This window comes from Acanthochromis polyacanthus, chromosome 21, assembly GCF_021347895.1.
Source record: "Acanthochromis polyacanthus isolate Apoly-LR-REF ecotype Palm Island chromosome 21, KAUST_Apoly_ChrSc, whole genome shotgun sequence".
Taxonomy (NCBI): domain Eukaryota; kingdom Metazoa; phylum Chordata; class Actinopteri; family Pomacentridae; genus Acanthochromis; species Acanthochromis polyacanthus.
In genome coordinates this window covers 4,738,776-4,766,767 of record NC_067133.1, presented here as the reverse complement: position 1 = coordinate 4,766,767, position 27,992 = coordinate 4,738,776, and the positions used below count along the sequence as shown (strand labels likewise).

General features: G+C 40.3%; 1 protein-coding gene across 1 annotated transcript; it reads left to right on the top strand.

Moving 5' to 3' along the window:
- Positions 1-147: 147 nt before the first annotated feature.
- Positions 148-27,992, top strand: srebf2 (sterol regulatory element binding transcription factor 2). Its single transcript, XM_051940929.1, is given in 22 exon segments — positions 148-506; positions 8,911-9,296; positions 10,553-10,745; positions 11,488-11,648; positions 11,853-12,005; positions 12,102-12,383; positions 13,563-13,677; positions 13,764-13,915; positions 15,591-15,795; positions 16,745-16,920; positions 17,892-18,006; positions 18,009-18,140; positions 18,296-18,417; positions 18,419-18,466; positions 18,557-18,728; positions 19,604-19,721; positions 20,304-20,413; positions 22,297-22,429; positions 22,814-22,985; positions 24,493-24,669; positions 24,832-24,943; positions 25,778-27,992. Coding segments are annotated over 22 exon segments (3,543 nt in total). The 5' UTR covers positions 148-415; the 3' UTR covers positions 25,996-27,992.

The window sequence follows — 27,992 nt, the reverse complement described above, 5'->3', positions numbered from 1 at the left end:
CGGTTTATTCAAATGACACAGGAGCTTCTGATGCTTGACGTACTATCAGACCACAGTAAATACGGCCCCGTCATTGGACGACGATGACTGGTCTCATGACAAGAACGGCGAGGTCCGAGCCAATCACGTCCCTCCTCGGGCCACACAGTCTGCTTGTGAATGACGTAATGAGCGTAAAACAAGATGGCGTCGCGTCCAACATAAATCGGTGTGAATGAGTTTAACGGCGTAGACGGCTGCCTCTCCGGAGGCTCTCGTGTTGTTTTACGGTTGTTTTGGTTACGGGAGACATTTCGCGGTGAGATAGGCGTGTTGTTGGCGTTGCCGGACACCTCAGAGGAGCCCTGCGGGTCTCGTTTCGTTCCTCCTACGAGCCTCCGGTGACAGCCGGGAAGGCGAGCCGCTGACACACAGGATGGACAGCGGAGAATACATCCCGTCTATGGACAACATGGACCCGACTTTAGCGGAATTAGGGGACGAATTCACCTTAGGAGACATAGATGGTGAGTAGCAGGGCTGTTGTTGTTGTTTCCTAAGTGTTGGTCTGTTTCCTGTCCTCTATGTGCTGAGTGGAGGAAGCTCTGTATGATTGATGTGAAGCTGCTCAACACTAAAAGTTTACTTTCTAAAATGTACACCTGATGTGAAAAGGAAGGTAACATTTCTCTGTCTTGAAGGCCCTGTTATGTTAGTGAGATTCAGATGATACAATTGGAACCAATTTGGCTATTATTGTAGAATATAGAATAGAACAGAAATATTTTTATTAATCCTGGAGGGGAAAGAGTACAGTTTCCACCACCATAAATACAGATAAATAAGCAAAAATGTGCAATAAATATAAATAAACAATAAGAAAAATATATAAAGTCCTGTGTAAAGAATGTACAAATGTTGAAATGTTTTATGTCTCTGAACATTTGCAACCTTACAGGAAGAAAATTCCAATAATTCCTTAAACGTTTCCCTTAAAAATTTAATTTAAAAATAAAAATCACCCAAATTTGGCAAGAAAATTTTTCTAAATATTTTCAAAAAATGAGGAAAAATCTTCCAAAAAATTATAAAAATATCTAAAGTGATGACATATATATATATCAGTAAAACTTTTCTTTAAGAACATTCACAAGAAAATCAACCAGAATCCAGTGTAAGTCGCTGGATTTTGGTTGATTTTTGTGAATGTTCTTAAAGAAACTTCTTTTTTTTTAAACATTTATTTTATTTCCACCAAAAAATGTTCAAAGATTTCCCAAAAATTTTGAAAATGTAGACATCAGAAGTTTCACTGTGAAAACATGTATTTTCCCCACATTTTCAAACTTTAAAGCAGGTAAATTTTGACAACCGGGACAACACAAGGGTTAAGTGAATACTATATTAGAGAATGTAGAGATATTACTCTCACATTTACTGAACTACATACTGTGAGATTTTGTGTTTTACATGCAAATAATGTGCACATTTGTTCACAAGCCGTACAAATAATAACAATCTCTTCAAATGATATTGTGAATATTTTGTTTACTTTATAAGAGCATCGATTTGCAGCACGTGCTTCTTATTTGTCTTGTTAAAGTTAATGTTTATTTGACTTCCACTTGATAAAAAAAATGCTCTCAATGTCAGGGAGTACTGTTAGGCACCAAACATCAAGCTGAATTCCTTCTGTGTAAATGGCTGGCATGCTAAAAAAGAATGGATTCAGATTCTGAATCTGAATTGAAGCTGCGGCTGATGTGTTTACGTGTAAAAGTGTCAGAATCTAGTGGTTCTGCTCCAGAAATAGGGTGAGTCTGTTTGTATGGAAGCCCAACACAAATGAAAAAGGCAGTGTTTACCCAGAAGTGTTCCCAGAAGAAACAAAACAACAAAAACAAGGAACAAAATGACAAAAAGAAGACACAAAATGAAAAAAGCAGACAAAAAAAAGATGAAAATGAAACACAAACCTTCTAAAATGGCTCAGAAAATGATGAATATGAAGCACGAGATGACCAAAATCATTCACTCCCTACACTTTATTTGCACAGTGGAACACTTTCGACTTAATTTACGTTTTTAGTTGTAGTTATTTCAAACTGTCTCTGTCTCTACAAAGAGCTAGGCCTGAGTGTAAAAATAATCAGGTGATGTTATTTGCAGATATCACTAAGGTGTCATTTAGCAGGAAGCTGAGTAATGCAGGCAGTGAAGAGAGACACACGAGTGTAACTTGCTCATCCAGATGACTGTTATCATTGTAGGCCGAGAGGTATTAGGTGAGCAGTTTAGAAACAATGTGTGGCTTTTATATTCAAGATTCAAGACCTTTATTTATCACAAACACAATTATACAAAGTATAATGCCCAGTGAAATGCACCTGTTCCAGACCAAAACAATAAGAATAAAGAATAAAAACACACAAGAAATAAATATATGTATGGATATATACATATAGATAGATAGATAGAAAAATGCAAAATGAATATAAATAAAAGTGTCAAATAGTAAAAAATAACAGTATAGTGGATAGGATGGCAGTTTATTGTAGTATGAAGTTACTTTTTGGATTGAATGAAGGGAGCTTGTCTCTTACCTCAGCATCTTTTTGAGCAGTAATTAACTGATTAGTTGTCAACTATAAAACTGACTACCTATATTGATGGTTAATTGAGTCTTGTCTATGATTACATCTTCTTAAATGGCAATATTTTTGTGGTTTCTCGTCTCCACTATAACAGTAAACAGAGTTTCTTCTGGGTTGTTAGTGTCCATCTGGGTTGTGGCAGAAATGATTTGTATGTGGATGTCATCTTGGGCTTTAAGAAGCACTGATCAACAGTGGAAATAATTCATATTTGAGGCCTTGTTCCCAACCTTGGTATGCAGAAACAATTGAGCAATGTTTGTGGGACAACATCTCTGTATGGATCCAGGCTCAAACCCAGCGAACAAACAGCATCCTTGATCCAGTCTCCCTTTTATCAAAACAAGTTTCACCCTTTGGCACGCAGTGAAAGGATGGGGCTTTTGGTGTAACACTGGCCAGCGCAGAGTCACCAGATTTCCATTAGGGTGGAATTTTACTGAATGCTAAGTTACCAGACCGGATTGATGGACCGGTGCACGTGTGTCTGTGTGTGTGGGTTTTAGGACGTCACTCTTCTTTTTGTCTGCTTGCCACGGTGGATCTTAACAAGACTATGGAACAAACAACACTGGAGATGATGCTCTCATACCTTTGACAGCTCTCTGAAACTCTACCTGTCTGTGGCCTCAGGTGTTAATTCTCCTCTCAAATGGGGTCTTTAGACAGAATGAGCAGGCAGCTCGCCCCCAGTCATAGTTACGTAATCCCACTTAATCACTGTGTCAAAAGAGGGGACTGTACAGTTAGTGTGAAAGAGAAATGACAACTGAGGTTTGACTGATGAATTCACAGACTAGCTGCAGCACAAACAGTCCACACTTGATTTCTTGCTTCGCTCAGTCTGCATTTTGCGCACAGCTAATGGAAAAACACATTTTTCTATAAAGGAGAGCTTCCAACTGCAGAAAAGTCTATATTCTATATATACACTTTTAAGAGATTTGGGTTTTCTGCTTTTATTTTGCATATTTAAAGTCATCACATCCTCTTTCATATCCTAATTTATTAAAATCAAAACATATTTGGCTGTTTTTCTTTATACTAGACACATTCATTTTTTCGAGCTGACCATATATTCATCTAGAACGTTCTTTCTCTCTCAATTATTCGCTTAGCAACTGCAGATCTTGTTATATAAGCTATTTTCTTTGCTCTCCGCAGCCGAGGAAACTGTCCCCCTTTGATGGATTTACCCTTTGTGTTCGCTTGTCTGAAGCTTTGGGGGCTCAGAGAGGCTTTGTCCTGCTTGCCTCTAATAGTCTGCCTCCTGTGGAGGTGTACAAGCGCACCATCTAGTCTAGTGTGTCAGCATACGGAAAGTGTGCAAGCATATGTGACAGGCAGGTAAAAGCACCTGATGAGAAAGGCCAGTTAATGTTCACATAATCAATTTCAAACTGCAGTTTGAGACTATGCAAATAACAAAAACTGAAAGTTAGGAAAAAGGAGGTGTAGCTGTTGAATAATGGCATAAACGACCGGTTTTTAAGGTTTATTTTATTTTAACTCATTCCTGCTGCCCATTGATCAACGTATTTTGCGTGATCAGGCATGCACGCTATGGTTTGTGCCCAGTCTTGTTCTTTAATAGCATTTTGCTGCACATCTGACTTACATTTTAAACCGTCGTGTCAATGATTCTGCAAATTCCTGCTGTCCTCGTGTGACCACTTTAGATGGTGCCTCTTGTGGAAATGCTCATTCACATATTTTAACCCTTGAGTTGTCTTGTGGGTCAAAATTGACCCGTTTTAAAGTTTGAAAATGTGAGGGGAAAAAAGTATTTTCACAGTGAAACTTCTGATGTCCACGTTTTCAACATTTTTGGGAAATCTTTGAACATTTGTGGTGGAAATAAAGAAATGTTAAAAATGTTTCCTAAGAATTTTCACACAAAAAAAAAATAACCAAAATACATCGAATTTCGCTGGATTTTGCTTGATTTTTTTTTTTTGTGAATGTTCTTAAAGAAAATATTAGAAGTTTTACTGATAAATATACACGATCACTTCAGATGTTTTTAGAATTTTTTTGGAAGATTTTTCCTCATTTTTTGAAAATATTGACAATAATTTTCTTGCCAAATATGGGGGATTTTTTTCAAAAAACTTTTAAGGGAAACTTTTAAGGATTTATTGGAATTTTCTTCCTGAAGGTTTTGCAAATTTTCGGAAATGTGGGGATTTTTTTGCTGAATTTTTTTTATTTTTTTCAGACAAGGAAACAATATTGTTTGGTGCTTGTAAATGAGGACAACAGGAGGGTTAAATCAATTGCAAACTGAAAATTGAATGTTGAACTGAAAATATTAGTGCAGTATCTGTAAAATATTTTTTCCCATATTTCCAGCTCTAGTGTTGCTTAGTTAAAGATCTTCTATTACATCTAACATCTCAGTGCCGACAGAGCTGGCATACAACATTTACACACATCCACAATACAAGGAAATACTGTCCTTCTCCTGTCATTTGTTTTTTTTGTGACCCTCGATACATGCAGATAACATCTGTGATAACTTGTTGGGTTTCAAGGCTTAAATTGAGGTGATGGGAAGTTGGCTTTCCTTGCTTACGCTGAAGATAAACCTTTATTGCTTCATTTATTACACGATGATAAAATATAACAAGTGATAACAGATAGAGCTGACAGGATGTCGACTTCTTGCTCTGAGAAGATTGAAGAATGCTGACATTTTTGTAACTTTTATTTTTGTACAACTTAGCCTTATATGTCTGACATTTAATATTACATCCGTTTTGAGGTTTAGTATCATTATTACTGAAAAGTACAATGGATCCTGCAGATGTACCTTGTGGTTTAAACATATTAAAAGCCAATTCACAAAAAAGAATGCATTAACTTTAGTGCAATAGTGTGGAATGTGAAGCATTTTAATTTATAAGATAAAATGTAAAGAAGGAAATGATACTAGACAAATAGATAAAATATGACTGAAGTCTGTTGTAACTTGTCCCTCACTGCACTGTGATTTTGAGCAGACATGATGGCTACAAAACCTCTAATGAATGCATAGCGACTGCAGTCCGTCATCATTTTGATGCCACAAAGTAGTATCTTGAAAACATTTTACATGCAAACCAAGCAGCGTTTACTGTTAACTTGGTGGCTGCTTTCAGTGTTGTAGGATCTTTTTACATTTTCAACATTATGTCATCTTTCAGACTCATGCTGTAATGGAATCAATTCATTTAGTCAATAATCTAAACACAGTTCTTTTTCTGTTTATCGGCACTGAAAACACTGAAATATTCCATTTATATCAATATTTAGACTCTTTGTTATGCAGTCGAGCTCAGTTGTATCGTGCTTTTTCAGTGGTCCTTGAAGTGCTTCTACCCCTTGATTGGAGTCTTCCTGTGCCAAACAGTTCATGAGATGTAATGAAGAAAAAAGCACACCTGTCTATATGATGGCATATCTCAGAATAGATACAAAGCTGTGAAGCCCAGAGAATTGTTTGTAGATCTACAAAAGACATAAGAAAATGTCTGTAGTAGCCTCCATTGTCCTCAGATGGAAGAAGTTTGGAAACACCAGCAGTCTGGCCGCCCAACTGAACTGAGTAATTGGGAATGAAGAGTCTTGTTCAGTCTGGTAGCTAGAAACTAAATGGTCACCATGACTGATTGTTCCTTTGTTTAGGTGAGAGAATCTCATAAAAGTGCAACCATCAGTGCTGCTCTCCACCGTTATGGAAACGTGGCCAGACGGAAGTCATTCCTCATTAAAAGGCACAAACAAGCCTGCAGGGGTTTTACAAAGAAGAAGCCTGAATGACTCTCAGCCCACCACAAGCAAAATCTTCTGATCTGTTAAAGCCAAGATGGAGCTATTTGGCCACAATTCCCAACAGTGTGAATGTGTAGAAGAACCCAGGGAGTGAGCATCAACTCATTAATATCCTCCTTATAGTCAAACACGGTGGCGGCAGCGTCATGCTGTGTGGACGTTTCTCTGCAGTAGGGAGTGAGAAAGATGGATGCAGAAAAACATAGAGCAGTCCTAACTGAAGACGTTTACCGCTGTTGTTAGTGGAACTAGAGGCTAACATTACTGATAAAGGTGCTTTAACCAAATGCTAACAGAAGGGTCTAAATACTTACCAGATGTAAACTGGATATTTCAGTCTTTTATTTTGAAAAAATGACAAGACATTTAAAAACCCAAAAAGTATTGTATGTAGGTAGGTAGGGTTTGAAAATATCTGGCATGCACTGTAAGTGATTTGATCTGCATCATAACCAAGAGTCTCATCAGTCGTCTAACGTCATTCTGTAGATAAATGTGCTCCACGTTGGATTCTGCTCTTACTTTCCTACAGTAGGACTAAGTTCAAGGCTACAGGCTGTGCTTTACTTCACTGACCCTGACAGCTCCGCCAATATGCGCTATCAGGGACATAGATTAGCCAGGGATACATCTGCATGACCTCTGTAAATCTGTTGTTAAAAGTCTTGCAGTTCCAAGGACCTGAAGGATCATGAAGGACATGTTTTGTCCCCAGTGATGGACCACAAGGACTTTGGCAGACTGGTTTCCTCTCATAGCTGTAAAGAAAACAAAGTTGGCAAAACAACTATGCCTATAAAATTATAAACCTGTCTCTGATTTAAAGTTGGCAGCCCTCCCTGTTGAAGTGTTTTCCTTAATCGGTGATAAAGTGCTTCGAGCACTTCTGCGGTGCCCTTTAAAAGTCTTGTTCTGTAAACTATCCTCTTCAATGACGTTGAACCTCCTAAATGATGTGAAAATGATAACTCTGCAACTAGAATTTAATTTTGGGGAAGAGGAAGGAGTCACTAGAGGCCAAATCTAGAAAGTAGGGTGGATGAAGAGCAGTGATTATGTTCTATTTAAGGAACCATGTGGCCTCGTAGCATGGTTCAGATCATTTGAACTGCGTGATTGTTGTAAGGTTTTGGAACTATAGGCTCTTCCACTGTGAAAACAGCTCGATCTTGTCTCAGTTGTAGCTGCAGACCCACCTCTTGTCACCAGTGATGATCACCCACATGAAGGTAGACTCATCCTGGATGCTAGGTGATTCAGAACGTCATGTTTTCTTTCTGCTCTGGTTTGGACAGGCAACTACTAGTGGTCACAAAAACATGCATACTATGACCATTGTGCACTCCAAACACAACACTATCAGAACGTTTTGATCACTCCTCACATGCAGAAAGTAATGGTAGTCCTCTCTCCTCCCTCATGGACATCTACTCCACTCGGTGCCTCAGCAGAGCTCAGAACATCATCAAGGACCATTCACATCCCAGTTCTCAGCTTTTTGATCTGTTGCCCTCTGGGAGGCATTACAGATGCATTAAAGCGAGGACAAACAGACTTCAAAACAGCTTCTTTCTGAGAACCATCACCACCCTGAACTCTTACATGTAACAACCCAGCCAACGATATAATGTAAAATGTGCAATATTCATCACTGTCTCTGCTGCTGCTCCGTACTACCTTAATATTCACTTTAGGTTACGTATACTGCCTCATATCCACTCACCCCGTACAATGCAATCATACCAAAGTGTGCAACACACTTTTTTACAGTGCAATACATTATTTTTCTTTCTTTTCTTTTCTTTACAATTCTCATATATTTTTTAAGATATGTATATTTTCTGACATTTATCCTGTATTTTGTAAATACAGACTGTTTGGGCTACTTTAAGGTTTTTATGTTGCACCTTCTGCTATGTTTGCACTGAAAAGGAGACGCTCTCCAGTCTCGATGTACACTCTATAATGCCAATAAAGCCCATTCTTCTAGTCTATTCTAGTTTTGTTTCCCTTCGGTATGTAAGGACCCAGTTGTTATTGAATGCATTTTGGTGGGGCTCAGCATATAAACCAGTGCTGAACAACATGATCGCAGTGAATATTTTTCATCACAATGGTTGCATTCATCCATCTGTCTGTACGGACTGTCAGAGCTGCCAGACTTTTTATCAAAGTGCTCTTTTGCTTCTGCCACTCTCTTTTGAGGCAATCAGTAAACCTTTTTTCAAGGCTATCTGTTTGAAGGCTGCTTTTTACTGATTTATGGCCACAACAGTAGCTGTGCCATTTCAAGGTCAAGTCTTGAAGTACTCTCTGAGTTTCTTGTCTTATCTGCTGTCAGTAAAACTCTGTTCACACATCTTAGCCAGATCTACAGTGAAGCAACATTTACCTCTTCATATTAGTTATGTTTAGTCAAATCCAAACTTGTTTCAATCTTCTTTTTGTTTGTTAATCTTCTCAGAGATGCTGCAGTTTGTCAGCAACCAGGTGGGCGACTTCCCAGACTTGTTTGAGGACCAGATGAATGCATCAGGCTCTCTGCAGAGCGCTGGCACCAACTCCGCCCCACAACCGGCCCTTCAAACCCCTCAGACTCAACAGACTCCCCAGACGCCCACCGCTGCTGCCTACCAGAGCTCCAGCGTCAGCCTCGCCTCCTCCCAGACGCTGTCCCCCCAGTCTGTGCCCCTCACTCCTCCCCTCACTCCTGTGCAGACGCCCTCACCCGCCACCGCCTCCTCGGTGCAGCAGCAGGTGACCCGCAGCCCTCCTCTCCTCCAGCCACGGCCTCAGGTGGTCCAACCCATCCAGCCGCAGCCCCAGCAGACGGCCCAGCCCACCATCCAGGTACCAACCATCTGACACCAGGAACAAGAGCTGCATTTGATATTTACTCGAGAGGTAGAAGTCAGGCACAGACACACCTGGTGATCAGAGTGTAGGTGCAGGCTGGAAATACTGAACCAGTGAGCTAGCTCAGCGGCAGGCCTGCAAAACTAGCCCTCATGTTGTCAGCTGGTCAAAATTGTCCCATTTTAAAGTTTACAAATGTGGGGAAAAATATATATTTTCACGGTGAAGCTTCTGATGTCCACATTTTCAACATTTTTGGGAAATCTTTGAACATTTTTTTGGTGGGGAAAAAAAGAAATGTTAAAAATGTTTCTTTAAAAAAAAGAAACGACCAAAATCCAGTGAAATTCGCTGGATTTTGGTTGATTTTTTTGTGTGAATGTTCTTAAAGAAAGTATTAGAAGATTTACATGGAATCTCTTTAGATATTTTTAGGATTTTTTCTGGAAGATTTTTGCACATTTTTTTGAAAATATTTACAAGAATTTTCTTGCCAAATTTGGGGGATTTTTTTTTAAAATAAAACTTTCAAGGGAAACTTTTAAGGAATTATTGGAATTTTCTTCCTGAAGGTTTTGCAAATTTTCAGAAACTTGGGGGATTTTTTTGCTGGATTTTTGGATTTTTTCAGAGAAGAAAACAATATTTTTTGGTGCCCGTAAATGAGGACAACAGGAGGGTTAAACAATCATTAATCAGCATCATGATTTAAGCGTCTAACCACTATACAAAAACGATAGACTGTGGTCTTCACGTTTAAAAATGTGCTCTTGTTGCACACTTATGAGGATGTGGATGAAGTCACTCGGTTTAATCTTGAACAAACCTGACTCTTCAAACTACAGTTTGAATAGTGCTGCACTTTTGAATATTAGAGTGTTATCAAGAGTCCTTCTCCCCAAAATGAAATTGAGCTGTCCATTGTGGAGAAAATATGTGGTACTTTTGTGTTATTCTGCGATTTACACTGAAAAAGCCTCTGCTGACCTAAGAAAAATTTTGTACTGACACACAGTAAAACATAATATCCAGCTCAGCATCCCTACAAACACTTTTACATGCCTCAGCAAAACTATAGCAAAGCTGTCAAAATGACAGACACAGTTCACTGCGTTGAGTGAAGCACCGTTATCCTAAACCGGTCTAATAAAAGACAGAAAATCCATCTTATGTTGCATTAAATTTAAACGGTCATCTCTGAGGAGGCATGAATTCTAATATAAATGCATCTGCATCTTACTGAAATGCAGATGCACGCCCAGGGGATTCCCATGCAGACCCAGAGCTTCCCGGTCCACACTCTGGTTCAGACCCACAGCCAGACGCCTCTGCCCATCCAGACTCAGGCGGCTCAAACGGTGATGATCGCCTCCAACGGTGGACAGTCGCGCTTCATCCAGAACCCCGTCATCTGCCATCAGAGCCCTGCTCCTGGATTCCAAGGTGAATAAAGAGAAGGACAGGAGGGTGTTTGATTTAAATGTACACAATTTGAGAGAATACACAAGATTTATGCACGACCAGTCACAGGTTTGGACACACATTCTCATTCAGTGCTTTTTATTTATTTGTTTTATTCCATCTGTAGTGCAGAATGATTAAAAATCCCTAGACTTACCGTCGCACACATTGACTGTCTCAGTGGGAAATTTCATCCATTCATCCATCCATCCATCCATCCGTCCATCCGTCCATCCATCCATCCGTCCGTCTATCTATCTTCCCTTCTTTCTTGAGTGCACATGCAAAATGAAATGCAATTAATATAGATTACAAATGAATGATATTTAATTGTGATTAATTAAAATTAATCCACAGCAACCCTGTTATTAATCTGGTTAAAAATTGTACTCGTTTGACAGCACTAATTATTTTCTACATTGCAGATAAACACTGAACATTAACACTTTTTGGTTTACAACATAATTCCATCTGTATTCTTTTACAGTTTTGATGTCTTCAGTATTATTCTACAATGTATAAAGTAATTGCACAAAAACCACTGAGTGTGTCCAAACGTTTGACTGATAGTGTACTTATTTATAAATTTATCACACAGTACATTATAGTGTTTCTTGATAGTCATTTGTTGTTGCTGCATTATATTTTGTTTTAAAAATGTATGTCCAGACTGCAGTGTATTTTGACCGTAGCTTGTAAATCGTGCATCATTTTGTCCCTCCAGTCCTGCAGCCACAGATGCAGAGCATCATGACGTCACCACAGCTCCAACCGGTGACCATTCAGCACCAGCGTGTTCTGACCCCGACAGGTCAAACCATCCAGACTCTCTCCACAGCGCCCACCACAGTCCACACCGTGCAACAGCAGGTGCAACAAGTACCTGTAAGCAGCCTCAGATTCATAAGCAGCCAAAACTGTTACCAGTAACTGATATCTAGCAATAAAAGTTACCTAATAATGCATAATTTCTTCACATTGATGCAGATGCAGAGGATGAGACGAGCTGATCTGAGTACAACCATGCTTTGTTGTTTTAAGGAAGCTAAAAAAAGTCTTACATGAACTTTTTGGATGGCTTTTCCTCAGGTTCTGGTCCAGCAGCCTCAGATTCTGAAGACAGACTCGTTGGTTCTCACAACGCTCAAACCAGACGGGACACAGGTGCTGTCTACCATGCAGAGCCCCACCGGGATCACCACGCTGACCACGCCCATCCAGAACACAGCTCTGCAAGTCCCGGTATGCATCATGGATTAAAGGTTTTGTGTTGTTATTTGATATCTTAAAAGTCGCCACAGCGTTAATATCCACCCTAAATTGATCGTCTGTCTTTAGACGCTGATGAGCAGCAACATCCTCACCACCGTCCCTGTTGTAATGGGAGGAGGAGACAAGCTGCCGATCAAACAGCTCCAGCCAGGCTCTTCTCACTGTCCAAACGGAGTCAGACCGGCTATGGAGCAGAGCCAGGTGACGGCAGGAGTAGTCGGACCAGGAGGCGTAGTGAAGGAGGGCGAGAGGAGGACGACCCACAACATCATCGAGAAGCGATATCGGTCCTCCATCAATGACAAGATCATGGAGCTCAGAGATCTGGTCATGGGAAGCGACGCAAAGGTTGATGATTTTAACACTTGAAAAGAAAAACTTTAACCCTCGTGTCAGATTAACTGGTTTTAAAGTTTGAAAATGTGGAAAAAGAAAAAATGTTTTCACAGTGAAACTTCTGATGTCCACATTTTCAACATTTTTGGGAAATTTTTGAACATTTTTTGGTGGAAAAAAGTAAATGTTAAAATTTTTTCTTAAGAACGTTCACAAAAAATGTCAACCAAAATCCTGTGAAATTCTCTGGATTTTTGGTTGATTTTTTGTGACCGTTCTTAAAGGAAATATTACTAATATATATGTAATCACTTCAGATATTTTTAGGATTTTTTTTGAAAGTTTTTACTCATTTTTTTGAAAATATTTACAAGAATTTTCCTGCCAAATTTGGGGAATTTTTTAACCCTTTAAGCTGCAGTCAATTCCAGCCGTTTTCAGTACAAAAAAATCGCTAATATTCTATTTTTAAATAAAAAAAATTACGAAAAATACTGAGAATATTGGACGGGCATCGCGAGGTGCATTTCCTTGACAATGACCGATTCGGGGATTTTATACAGACTTCAGGACATGTTTTGGATAAAATAGTTTACTGGCTAGTGTCATCTGGATGTAAAAGGTTGGATTATGGCCGTTTTTTGTGGAATCTTTTTTTTTGTGTGTAATAATGAACCCGGAAATGTGAGTCGCGCTGTGTGCGTTGAAGCCGTGTACAGAGAACGGATGGATGAATATTCGTTTTTGTCGGACAAATGTGTTTTTCTCACCCGCTGTGGTAATCACATCTGAAAGTGGTTTATTCCGGCGGATTCTTGAGAATCTAAGCTTTCCATCGGCGTATAGTGTTTGTATAATCGGGTTTGCAGCCGTCGGACATTCTTGAAATTCCTATGCAAATTAGTAGGTGTACCGCCGGCGGTACACTGAAGCTTAAGGGGTTATAATAAAACTTTTAAGGGAAAATTTTAAAGAATTATTGGAATTTTCTTCCTGACGGTTTTGCAAATTTTCAGAAAATTTTGGAATTTTTTTACTAAATGTTTGGATTTTTTTCAGACAAGGAAACAATATTTTTTGGTCCCCGTAAATGAAGACAACAGGAGGGTTAAGACTGTATGATGTGAATTCATTAATGACTGTGCCAGTAACAGGAACCTAACACATCGTCCTTTATGTCTTTCTTCTCAGATGCATAAGTCAGGAGTGCTGAGGAAGGCCATCGACCACATAAAGTACCTGCAACAGGCCAACCACAAGCTACGACAGGAGAACCTGGCCCTGAAGATGGCCAACCAGAAGAACAGTAAGTGCTTCACAGCAGTTAAACCTCTGCGCAGATCAGAATTCATCACAACTTGAGATTCTAACAAGAGTTTCTCTCCATCTCAGAGCAAGTGGTGATATCTGAGGACGTAGAGCTCAAACAGGAGGTAGTGATGATGTCACCTCCAGCCTCAGATTCCGGTTCTGGTTCCCCTCACCAGTTCTCTCCTTACTGCGTCGACTCAGAGCCCGGCAGCCCCTTACTGGACCATGATCAGGTAACACACATAAAGATACATCAGCTTTATTCTGCTAAGCTCATAGTCTCAACCGCTGCATTTACTGAGTGTTCCAAATAAGGCAATTTAGCAATTTTGGAACCTGCAATAAGAGCAAATAAATCTTTAGATTTGTTCAGTATTTCAGATCTGGCCTCAAATAATCACAAAGCAGGAGTCAGGGGGATTTCTAATCATTTTTTTTCTGTTTAACTGTATTTTCACACCTCCTAAAGATGACCGTGGTATTGTAATTTGCAACATCTGACTATGTAATTCAACTGGGGAGGCTGCTATCATTAAACATCAGCTTTTCCTGACAGTTCATGTTTGATCTTCTCCCACTTCTCTGACTTAGTCTCATGTTTTTGTATCACTAGGTTATAATTCAGTAGGTGCAGCTCTTCTACATCTTGACGGTCTCGCTTAAGACACTTCTTCCCCTTAAGAACCCACTTAAAGTTAATGACTGACCTCAGACTTATTCCAAGGAATTGCACAGCCTTGGAGTTCAGGGTGTGGCTGAATGGTGTTAGAGCAGCGTGAAAAGATGTCAGTAGGTCGGCCACAACAGCTAAGATGTCACCTTCAGAAAGCCACTAGCATTAACTCACCTGGTACAGTGATTCATCCTAATACTGATAGGAAAAAAATCTTAACAGTAAGAGGGTCACAAAACGACTACCAAGGTCCAGAAAGGGTGGTATGGCCTCATTTCAACTTATCAGATGCTTTTCTGCCATTTAAACAAACAGCAGCACATTTTGGGTTCCCTTAACCACATAATACATAGAAGAGGAGCTGTTCTTCATAAATTGCTGGTATGTATAATATTAGGTAAAACATGCTGTAGATGTAAAGCCAGCTTTTTCGGTCATATTTTGCAGCCCAGATTGAGCAGACTTATGCGTCTTAAGTGACATTGGTCTGTTCTATCTCTATCCTTCTGTGGAATTTTAAGATATTGAGGCTTCACTAAATGTTGCTATCATTTTCAGAAGTTTCCTGGTGAACTTTTGCAGAACTGGGGCACAAATATCTCATCATTTTTATAACATTCCACAGAAAATCCATCATAAACTGGTGATTTCCCACTTTTCATGAGTGGGACAGCTCTCCTTTTTTTCATCCTCAGTTATGGGTGTCTGTGTGATTAGGATGTAGCTTGGGTCTATCGATGTAAGAGGAGAACAGTTCCTGCTCCCTCTGGGTATTAATGCGAGGTGCAGTTGATGTATGGCTTTTTGTAGTATTATTGAAATATCTCTCTTAAATAGCAGCTGAGGTCATCAATCTCTTAAATGAAAATTTAGTTTGAGAATTCTTCTCTTGCACTTGTCAGGCTAATATTTTCCCCGGCCTTTCCCAACCCACACAAGAGTTAGTTTATATTCTACACGAGGCATTATGGCCTTTTTTTTTATTCTAGCTGTCATGCAACTAAAATTTATTCCCACAAAGTGTGTGAGAACGTGGTTAAGAAAAATGTTCAGATACATTATTTACCTTTTAATTCAATTTCCCACTCTAGTTCTTTAATCTTGTTCTGCTGTCTCACTGTATATAGAGTTTGACTTCAGTTTAATAAATAGCACGTCTGCATATTACAGTTCTACAATCCAACATTCTATTAATTATCATGCACTTGTTCTCTGTATTTCTTGTCGTCTCTTAGATGAAAATTGAGCCGGACTCTCCCTCCTCTGTTGGAGTGATGGATCGTTCTCGACTGCTCCTCTGTGCTCTGACGTTCTTCTGCCTGTCCCTAAACCCTCTGCCCTCTTTGCTGGGTTCTGAGGCCTCAGGGAGCCCCAGCCTGTCTACAGGCCATGGCCCAGCTAGATCACTTTTCTGGTTCCCAAGTCACACGCAGGACTTTGGTGAGTTCCTGCTCCAAGTTCAAAAGAATATCTGAAACACAGGTTGTCCAGTCTGTCGTGTATTTGTTGTGGAGTACAGGGGGTCCTCAGCTTACAACGTCCTCGACCTACGGCGTTTCATCGTTACGTCAGAACTGGTTTTGTGGAACGAGTTGACAAGCGGAGCGGATGAATATATTGTCACGCAGCGCTATAAGACGGCTTTGTTTACGTTCTCTGGTTGTACGCCACCTTGGATCGTGTTACATTCGTTAACTTTTTGCCCTTCATTATGGCTCCCAAGCGTAAGTCAGACTCTTCTGATGCTTTGAAGAAAAGGAAAGTCATCTCTACGGAAGTGAAATTAGATTTAATAAAGCACTGGGAACAGGGCGAAACACTGACGAACATCGATGAAGTTGTAAAAACAGTCCAACATATTGTAGCAACCCTCCGTGATGGATGAGTGAGACTTTATCGGGTTCTCTGGTCGTTTATTGAACCTTCACACAGTCTACTGTGGGCAGTAGCCAACGCCAAAATAACTCCAAAAAGCCGATAAGTTATCTCCAGAATTTGGTACGGCATGGAGCAACACACACACACTACTGCTGACTCTCAGCCAATCAGAGATGAGCTAACTAAACATGGCACGCTCGCTGACATTAGGTAAATTTTTAACTGAACAATAAACATTGAAACAACAACAACAGCATCAGTCCATTACAATATTCTGTTATCTTGTAAAATGACTCATACATGCATGAAAGTCATTGGTATTCATGGCTTTTTGGAAGAACTGATCATAACGTGATGCACATAGCGGCTTTGTTTACATTTTCGGACATTTATGGCAAAAATCGACTTGCATAGATCAGTAGGAACAGAACTCCAACGTAAGTCGAGGACCCCCTGTATTCTGAAATGCACAAAGACTTTGTCTCATGTTTCATTTCTTCCCATCCTACAGCATCTTGGCTGCGGTGTCTGTTGCCGTGGGTGATGGTGTGGGTGCTGAGTGGGGTGGGAGCAGTGTGGGGCTGTGTCAGGGTGCTGTACCTGTGGGAGCCCGTCACTCCCCTCCACTCACCGAAGTCCGTGTCCTTCTGGAGGCACCGGAAACAAGCAGATCTGCATCTCACCAGGGTGAGTGGAGATCTGGGCTCGGGAGGACCGGAAGACATCTCAACCCTCGTGTCGTCCTGCGGGTCAAATTTGACCTGTTTTAAAGTTTGAAAATGTGGAAAATATATATATATTTTCACAGCGAAGCTTCTGATGTCCACATTTTCAACATTTTTGGGAAATCTTTGAATATTCTTCGGTGGAAAAAAATGTTAAAATATTTAAGAACATTCACACAAAAAATCAACCAAAATCCAGCGAAATTCGCTGGATTTTGGTTGATTTTTTTTGTGTGAATGTTCTTAAAGAAAAGCTGATATATATGTAATCACTTTAGATATTTTCATAATTTTTAGAAGATTTTTACTAATTTTTTGAAAATATTTAGAAGCATTTTCTTGCCACAATTAGAGATTTAAAAAAAAAAACTTTTAAGGGAAACTTTTAAGGAATTATTGGAATTTTCTTCCTGAAGGTTTTTGCACATTTTCTAAAATTTGGGGAAATTTTTTTTGCTAAATTTTTGGGGTTTTTTCAGACAAGGAAACAATATTTTTTGGTGCCTGTAAATGAGGATAACAGGAGGGTTAAACAAACGAAGAACACTGTTTTTGATGCTCGTGCATTAGAGAAGCTTCTGTAAAAAAAACGAGGTAGCGTTTCCAAATATAGAAAGAAACGATCACACTCAATACATTTCATGTGATGTGAATTTTGGATCCGCTTGTTCTTTTCTCCAATTTGGGACGCGCTTGGAGATTTAGATTAGACTTTTTATTCCCACCCGTTGAAGAGCACTTCACACAGCTTTGCTTTGATTCCCACCGTTTTGGTGTCTCAGTTTAGCCCGCCTGTTCCCTGCCTGGTTTTATTTTTAGCGTTTGCTCAAATCATCTTCATATCTAAGCCGTGACCTTACACAACTTTTCTCTCGTGTCGCTCTGTGCTGAATACTGAACAGTTCTCTACTTCTTCTTCTTCTTCTGCTGCAGGGAGATTACACGGCAGCAATGGCCAGCTTGGAAACTTGCCTGTCTGTCCTGACGAGAGCTCTTCCCTCAACCACTCTGGATCTGGTCTGCTCGCTCTCTTGGAATTTGATTCGCTACTGCTGCATCGTCCGACTCCCCTGGGATGGCTGGTTCACCAAGTCGGAGGAAAGCACGAGGGGGAGGAGGCGAGGACGAGCGCCAAGGATGCTGCGCTGGTTTACCACCGGCTGAGCCAATTGCAACTGACAGGTGAGTGTTGAGGATAAAAATAGCCTGATGTTGTATGCTAAGTGGCTGTACAATCGTATTCCATTAATGACAACGGGCCAGTTTTCCATCTTGCTTACACTTTGACATGCCAGGACGGTTTGAGCATAGTGATACAATATCTGCTCTCTCTGTAGGAAAACTGCCTCAGCGGAGCAGCCTGTGGGCGTTGTCTCTGTCTCTGAGCGCCGTCAACCTCAGCGAGAGCGCCCAAGGAAAGATGGCCCCCGCACAGCTTGCCCAGATTTATGTCACCGCGGGCAACGGCCCTGCGCACCGTGCTGGGTCACCATCTCTCCTGCCTGCCTGTACGTCTCCCGTTTGGTCCCAACGTCACTTTTTTCCACATACTTTTAAATCCAAACTCCATCGTGAGCATCTTTTCTTCTGTCCCCCAGGCTTACCTGTTGGGTTGTGCAGAGAGTGTAGCCAACCAATCAGAGACCAAGCCGATCCCCGACTGCCTGCGCTGGCTCTTCACTCCATTAGGAAGGCAGTTCTTCCTGAGCTGTGATTGGTCGGTGAAGTCGGAGAGCAGCGATGGAGTGTACACCTCTCAGAGAGACCCAGGTACGCTGGAAAAAATGGTCCTCTCAAAATAAGAAAAAAAAAGCTTATTTCAAAGAACTTTTACCTTGAAATAAATGAAGAAATCTGCCAATAGAACAAGTGACAAATGACTTGGTAAGATTTCTGGAAATAAGATGTGATATTTAAAATATTGAGGTCTTAAAATTAACTGGGGAAACTTATTTTAAGCTCTATTTTACCAGGATTGTCAAGCTTAGGTGTCTTAACCCTCCTGTTGTCCTCATTTACGGCACAAAAAATATTTTTGCCTTGTCTGAAAAAAAATCCCAAAATTCAGCAAAAAATCCCCAAATTTATAAAAATTTGCAAAACCTTCAGGAAGAAAATTCCTTAAAAGTTTCCCTTAAAAATTTTATTTAAAAAAAAAATCCGCAATTTGGCACAAAATTTAAAAAAAATTTAAAATGTAAATCTTTCCAAAAAAATCCTAAAAATATCTAAAGGGATTACATATATATATATATATATATATATATATATATATATATATATATGTAATCCCTTTAGATATTTTTAGGATTTTTGTTTGACTTAACAAGATATTTAAGATGCGTTGTCTTAAAACAAGTCCCTCCATCTTGCTGAAATGTCACTTGTTAAATGAATTTATCTTCAGTCAAGTGGGTTGAGAGATTTTGACTAGAAATAAGACAAATAGACTTGGTAGGATTTTGAGTTTTTGCAGTGTATGCTGTGAATATACGCCATTTCACTCTTACATTGTTTTAGTCAGTAAAATCCCATTTGAACCAATTGTTTATTCTTTATGAATCGAACAATAAAAGACTTTGTCATTCAAAAATATATGTATTGTGTGCTTTGACTTATCTGTTTTCCTCTTGATCCTCTTTTAGCTGACCCTATTGCCCAGCTGCATCGCTGCTTCTGCAGGAAACTTTTGGAGCGAGCCGTTCACTCCCTCATCCAGCCACAGAGCGACTCTGATGCAGGCAAACGCAAGAATGAGTCCGGGTAAGGCGGTAACAGCATCAGCATTACCCTCTACCTCTAACTGTCCACAGCTGATGTGTTTTTTCACAGTTTGGTTTGAATTAAAGATTTACTCTGCATCTATAATCTCGACCTAAACGATTTGGCGCAATAATGTCGTTTAATTTTTTCTGACGGATGCTGTGATTTGATTTGCCATCTTTTATTAAAAGTCAAGCTGCAGTTTAGTTCTCACAGTGTAATGGATTTAAAACGTAATTGAGCATTAATACATCAAATGCATGACCGGAGGTTGGCATGCATTATTGAAACAACTGACTGAACAGTTTAAACCAATGGTCAAATTTGCTGCAAAATGTATGTGTGGTCATTAAAAATTGAGACTAATGTTAGTGAAACCATGGATCAGCAGACAGCATAAACAGCCTGTGAAAGTTTGAATCTGCTTAAACATTAGATTACAGTATTAGTCTCATTATTTAACAGCCACACCTTGTGTATTCTAAATTGCTGCCGTTGTAATTAGCTGACTGACTTGAAATCATTAGATTGTTTCTCCCAGCTATCGTTTCTTATTTAGTTTTCCTGCTGTTACCATTTCAGGGAGTTTTCCAGCGCCCTGGAGTTCCTTCAGTTGTTGAACAGCTGCACAGAAGACTCTCCTTCCCCTCCTCCTCCTTTCTCGACTCCACCCAATCACACCACCATTCCAGGTATGAGCAGGATGAAGAGAAACAACCCTGCTCCTTTACAAAAAAACAAAACAAAGCATGAATCATAACCGACTCTGTTCACTCCAGGAATTAACATGCATTTTCACAAGTACATCAGTTCACACCTGGTATTTGCACGCATTTCCACATGGTTAGACTTTAATTCCCCACTTTATATGCAAATAAACACACATCATTTTTCATTTAGCAGCTACTGCAGGTTCTCCTCAGCACAGACCAACGCACACGTGATGAAAGCTTGAAGCACAGACTTTATTACTGCCATCAACCACACATGTAACTGAATGGCTTCTGCCAGAGTGCACGCAGAAAACAAAACATACTCTTCCAACAGAGGCTGCATATTGTTGGCTCCCTGTAACTTGTGCTGTGGTTTATCTCATGATGGCAGCTCCAAGGAGAGAGACGGATGAGTTACTGAATTAGACGTGTGCCGGCCAGCTTGACCTGGCACTGGTCCTTAAAGCAACCGCCTGAGCAGAACCACACCCCAGAAAGACTAAATCCAGTGTTGTTCTCACTCGTAGGTGGCAGCAATGCACTTTCTATGCTTAGTAGTCTTACCAGGAAATCCAAGATCAAGAAGAAGAAATGAAAAGAGTACACACCAGGAGTATTTCTTAAAGTGTTACAAGCAAACGAAATCACTCAAAACTCATCTCGAAAGATCAGGGGTGTCGAATTCATTTTAGTCCAGGTTCCACATTCAGCCCAGTTTCATCTCAAGTGACCAGTAAAATCATGCAAAAACCTCTAAATAATGACAACTCTACATTTTTCCTTTGTTTTAGTGCAACAATGTTCACATTTAAGGATTTATCTTTTTACAAAACATTATGAACAAACTGACATTTCTTCAGGAAAATAAATTCAACAACATTATGCCTCAGTTTATCATTTACACATTACAACTTCCAGATCACATAGTGTCTACAAAGACACAAAACATTTAGTCATCTGGAACTGAAAGAGTATTTTTATTTTATGAGCAAAACAACAAAAAGCAGATAAAGACAAAGCATTATAAAAATGAGAGACAGAATCACAAAAGCAAGAAACAAAATGACAAAAACGACGCAAAACAAAACGAAAAAGAGACAAAAAATTAGACAAAGTTACAAAGCGACAAAAAAACGGACAAACGAGAAAAAATGACGAAAACGAGAAACAGAAAGTCAAAAAATAGGCAAACAACACAAGTGAGACAAAAAACACAAAATGACAAAACGATGCTCAAAGCAATGAATAAAGCGAAACAGAAAATGACAAAAGTAAAACAAAAACACAAGCAAGACAAAAAGGAAACAAAACAACAAAAAGATGAGACACACGACAAATGTCAGTCAAAAAAAGACAAAAAACAACCAAGACGAAATGTGACAAAAATGAGACACAAAAGAACAATCTAGTATTTCACTTTATGATCAATACAATTTGTCATAGTCTAGAAATTATTTCAAATTTATAGTTTTACTAATTTGCAATCTGAAATGAATGTCTTTTCTGCATGTTTGACACCCCTGACCTATACACTGCTGAAAGAATGCAGCCCTAAGCAGTGAAGAGCACCTCTGAATGTGTTCTGAGCATCAGGTGCCTCCTCAACACATCTCAGGTGCTTAGAGCTGTTTTCTTGTGATCAGGTCACCGTAGATGTGTGTTAGTTCCAGCTGTGAACGGGGCCACTGTCTCCTCAGTTAGGATTAAGCAGCTGAGCTATCGGAACCATTACAGTCCAACTAAACGGATTTGCTGACACCTGATAGCTCCTGGGATTAGCTTTTTTTGTTGGAATATCACCAATTGCACTGGCAGGCTTACAGTTTTCTACATTATCTCCCTCATTTTTTTTTTGCTGCCAGTTGGAGACCCGGTGAGCCGTTGGTGGGCTCTGGTCCTGAAAGCTGCTGTTCATTGGCTGCAGGGCGATGACGCCGCCGTGAGATCACTTCTGGTAGAGGCAGAGCGAATGCCGAGAGCTCTGCACATTCTTGAGTAAGTGAAATGAACCCTCTCACAATACACGTCTCTACAAGTGATTAATACAATGAAAAAGAAGGAAAATCTTGATAAGATGTGATTTTTGTTGCCTTGAAAAATGACAGTTAAGCAGAATCAGTTAAGGTGTAATAGCTGCATGACTGAACAGTCTGTGGAAAACTGTTGCACAAGGTAATGTGTTTTGCAGCGTGAACTTTAGCGTGAACCTTCACATGGCTCTGCAGTTACTGTGTGAGAGTTATTTCACCATAAAAAAGCAAAGTGAAGATGTTGGAGTTGATCGTTCATTCTCGGCTTCGATTCAAAATTCTAAAGTAAGTTTAGGAAAAGTTTCAAAGTGTCACTATTACATTCCCGCTGTCCCTCTCTCTGTTTCAGTCACCCTCTGCCCAAGGCTGTGCTGCTTCTCTGCAAGGCGGTCCAGATGAGTCTGTCCCCTCTGAAAGGAGAGGGGGCAGTAAGCTGCCTTTCCCACTGCGACAGAGCCAGCAGCTACCTTCGCTCCAGCATCTCAGTGCCGCTCGCACAGTCTGGGAACTGGCTGAACAAGGTAGAGAACAAAGAATTTATTTACAGCTCTCCAAACACAGGCGCTCTCCTTGATGTCTGGTTAGATCAGGGGTGTCAAACTCATTCTAGTTCAGGGGCCACATTCAGCCCAATTTGATCTCAAGTGACCAGTAAGATCACAGCAAAATAACCACAACTCCAAATCTTTCCTTTGTTTTAGTGTAAAAAAGTAAATTCTGCAAATATTCCCATTTAATGAATTATATTTTTTATTAAATATTATGAACAAACAAAAATTATTCAGAAAAATAAACTATATTTCTGCTACATAATGGCTCAGTTTATCATTTACACATTAAAACTTACAGATCAGAGTGTCTACAAAGTCACAGGTATCTGAAACTGAATGACACAGTGTTTTACTTAATGATCAAAACTACCAAAGTCTGACAAAAAAAGACGAACAACAGCAGAAACAAGACAAAATATGACAAAAACGAGACACAAAATGAGACAAATGACATGAAACTACACAAAAAAGAGACAAAATATCGGACAAAAAAGTAACAAAGCGACAAAAAAATGTACAACCACCAAAAACGGGACAAAAATTACACATGAATAAAGCAAAACACACAAGCGAGACAAAAAGGAAACACAAAACAATTAAAAACAGACAAAGGAGACAAAATATTACAGAAATGAGACGCAAAACGACAAAAACAAGAAACAAAATGACAAAAGAACAACGAGCAATACAGTATTTTACTTTATGATCAAAACAACTTGTCATGGTCTAGAAATTATTTTAAATTTACAGTTTTACAAATTTAAAATTTGCACTTAATGTCTTCTCTGTATTTTTACACTTTACAAAGTCGTCCAGTGGGCCGGATTGGACCCTCTGGAGGGCCCATTTTGGCCCGCGGGCCGCATGTTTGACACCCCTGGGTTAGAGGGTTTGTTAGGGCATCAGCTGTCTCGGACACATGCAGTACATACAAACATAAAAGCGCATGTTCTGTTTTAAATTACCCTGACCTGCTGAAGTTTCTTAGCTATGCTTATGTACATTCACACTCACTGCATGCTCAGTCAGGGGGAGGACAGGCTGACATGGGGCTGTGTGTGTGTGTAAGTGTGTTTGTGTGTGTGTGTGTGCGCAGTGTGGGTGGCAGGAGGTGGCTGTGGTGCATTGTAGTTGCATTGCATGATCCTGAAGTCCAGTGCAATGTGTCTGCAGTGCAGTACAGAGGCCTCCCCGATCTGCACACACCCGCTACACACCCCGACACTAACATTCAGCAGCACTGAGCGTCACTACTAGTTTTACTTTTGCTTTCTGGCATGCGCATTGGGTAAGGTGCAGCTGTAATCATAGCGGTTAGCTGGAGGTGATGGGTTGTGATGAAATCTGAATCAAACCTCTGCTACCAAATGCATGAAAAAAGCTTCTAAACGCTGCAAACGTACATCACCTACAACGTCAGGTTAATCCTACTTGGTATTTATGCATACCCAACAGCTCTTCTTTTTTGTCTTCCAAGGGGGTTGAGCTGCTGGTCTGTGATCTTCTTCTGACCTTGAGGACCAGTTTATGGCAACGTGGAGGCAGCACTAATGGAGAACCTGGACCAGCTCCTGGATCCCAGTTGGCTGGTTTCCAGAGGGACTTCAGCGCACTAAGAAAGCTCACACAGTGCTACAGACAGGCACAACACAAGGTACAGCTGGGATGCTTTACAAATTCATCTCGTGGGCCGGATTGGACCCTCTGGCGGGCCGCATGTTTGACAGCACTGCTACATATCATTCAGCCACTCAGTGTTTTAAATACTCCTTGATGACAGTGATTGAGCTTCTTGTGTGTGTTTTTTTTCCCCCAGGTGTTCCTTCATGAGACCACAGTGAGGCTGATGGCTGGAGCCAGTCCCACACGGACACACCAGCTGCTGGAGCACAACCTTCGACGGCGGACACACAACTCCTACACAGCCGGTAAGCAACACTCCAACTCACTGACACTCTGATTAAAGCTGCAGACCACAGAGTCTGCATCACTACGGACTCATAGCCAAGAACTCAGAGTCTAACTTCAACTTTAGAGGCTTGTTCCAATCAGATTCTGCATGATCGTTCTTAGCTCTTATTGGCAGAATTAAAATGCTACACCAACACACATCTAAGCAGTCCCTCCAGGATTTCGTGGGCTTTTTTCGCGATTGTTGCAGCCTAAAATGCCTCAATTCGTGGCAGCTTTTCTAAAAAATTCCTGTGCCGCTGGAATGGTGGCAAAAATAAAAGCCTGCAACATTAAAAAAAAAAAAAAAACTTAAAAATAAAAGCATGGAGGGTTATTTTAACACTCGCAAAACAAAGCCTCACAAAAAGTGATGAACTGATCAACAGACCTTTATAAGAGTAATTTACACACAATTCAACATCCGTACATAACATGCATAACACACGGCTGTGCTCAGGTCATTTTGTTTTGTTTGTGGGTATGTCGATATTAAACGGCCACGTTCTATGTTGCCATGATTTCTGATCATCAATAATAATAGTAATAAAATGCTGCAGTTCTACAGAAAATATGCAGCATTTCTGACAATTCCACAGGGGGGAATGAACAGCTTTCTTGTCGTTGTTTGTATCCTTGTTTTATTATTATTGTCGTAAAGCGCTTTGTGATTTTGAGTCAGTGAAAGGTGCTATATAAATACATTTTACTTACTTGCGATCGCAATGTCTCAAATTCCTGGAGGGAGTAAGTACACACACACACTAAGGCAGAAGTCACTAATCTGCCTCTTTTGGTCCTCTCTTTGTCAGACGGTGAGTGTGTTCTGGGTGAGAGGGAGAGGGCTCACGCCATCCTGCTCGCCTGCCGCCACCTGCCCATGCCTCTGCTAACCCCGCCTGGACACCGAGCTCGTCTGCTGGCCGAGGCCAAGCGAACCCTGGAGCGGGTGGGAGACCGTCGATCCCTGCAGGACTGTCAGCAGATCCTGCTGCGCCTCAGCGGGGGCACCACCATCGCTGCTTCCTGAACACAACACGCAGTGAAACGAGAATCGGCGTATTTCGCTCTCGCACGCAGAGAGATATTAACGAGGCTACTCATCCACCAACATGTAATTTTACGACTTGCAGCTCTTCACACTGATCAAAGGGCGGAAATATAAAGACTTTGCTTCTCAGTCCTGCATATACACCTTCACACAGACTGCTCGAAGCTACACATGTGCTCCTTTAATACTTACTTGTGTTTTTTTGCGGCACAATCACCCCACCTTGTGGTCGTTAGGGGTACTCTGCTGCCTCATTTCCAACAAAACTCCACAAGGAAAATCAGGTTAAACATGCCCCAAAGGGAAAAGGGACTATTACTCTAATAGCTGTTTAAATTAATGCATCGGAGCAGTGCATTGATTAGCTGTAGGATACCGAGCTGTATAATCATTATTGGCACACGGCGGCGGTCTCATTTAATTTGCAAGCTTCAATTAAGGGCTTTGCAGTATTCAAGAGTAGGATGCCGCTTGCTTTTAACCATACAGTGCTGAGTAGTGTCTCCTCTTATCTACCTCAAATACTGTACAATGCCAGCGTTGTACCGCGGAGCAAAATAGGATACTTGCGCACTGCGTCACCTACCAAGAATTAGAAATAATCGACCAAGCGACGCTTCGATTCAGCGTCATTCTATTAAAAAAAATCATGCCGACCTGCTTCACTTTGACCGTACGAGTCAGCGACACAACAGTTTAGGAATTAGACGAGAAGCAGGGCAAATTGTTTGGGAAATATCTGAATAACAGAGCGAAGCAGGCATGAGCTGATGAGCTTTTAAAAATGTTATAGACGAACAGAAGATGCATATATAAATGACAATAAATAAATTGAAGTCATAATGTGATTGTATATAGGTTGTACATAAGCAAATAGAGGAGTAGATTCACGACAAAGTTCTTAATTATTTGTTTGAGAGAAGGCACCCTCAGAACAATCAGAGCTGTAATGTAATGTTTGGAGAGCGAGGTCAGCTTCTCAACCTTGAAGTTTCACACCAAAAACAATGAAATCGTCTGCCTTATAGCCTTGAATGGTGGCTTCAAAAAACAGTACTTGCGGTTGCTTTGAATCCATGTTGGCTCATTGTAATGACAGGAAAAGAGCATCAATCTGCTTTTAAAAGTTTTCTGCAGAATATTTCCACCTTTCTGCCTCGAAAAGCCACCTTTCAAGCCTGCAGGCAGGTGGGTGTTGGAGAGTCAAAAGATGTTTGCCGGCGTTTCACTTTAAGGTCTCTCTGAGTAAAAATGGTCTGATAAAAGTGAAGAATGTTATTTCTTGGAAGTGATGTCCAACTATGAGTAAAGCTCTCAAAGCAAAAATGGCCTTGATGTCATGTAAAAAAAAAAATTATGTCGTCATGGAAGACTTTGTGTATCTTTGTGAAATCTTTTCTTTGTATTTGTAATTGTTGACTCACACGCAGCACAGCACTTCTTTCATTCCCGTATCTGTGCTCTGATTATCTTATTTAATGGTTATGTGATATTGCTATAAATGCTTTTGGGGGGACAGTTGTGTTGTTGTTCTTATTTTGTGTGGGTCGAAGCAGCCTAGGCTCAGAAACAGTCAGAGGGAGAATCGGATAGGATGACGTTTTGTATTTTATTGAAGAAGTAAATCCCTCATTTAAACATTTAGCTTGGCATTTTAGGATATACTGTTTTTCTTTTTTAGCACATTGAAATTTGTTGCTGATTTTAAAGCACACAAGCATACTATCAGAAAGTCCTCGAACTCTGTCTTCCAGGTTAACCCAAATCTAGCAGTACTGAAAATACTTCCATTGGCTTAGATTTCCCGGTCGGTAAAAGTCCACAGAGAAGAAAGCAGTGCTTAGATGGTAAGCTGCAGTTTTTGCTCTCATTATAATTGTTACTTTCATTTTTGTCGTTTGCTTTTCTTTTGACGCGTTTCATTGTCTGAATTTCTGTGTTCATTTGGATGTTTTCTAATAAAACAACACATGGCA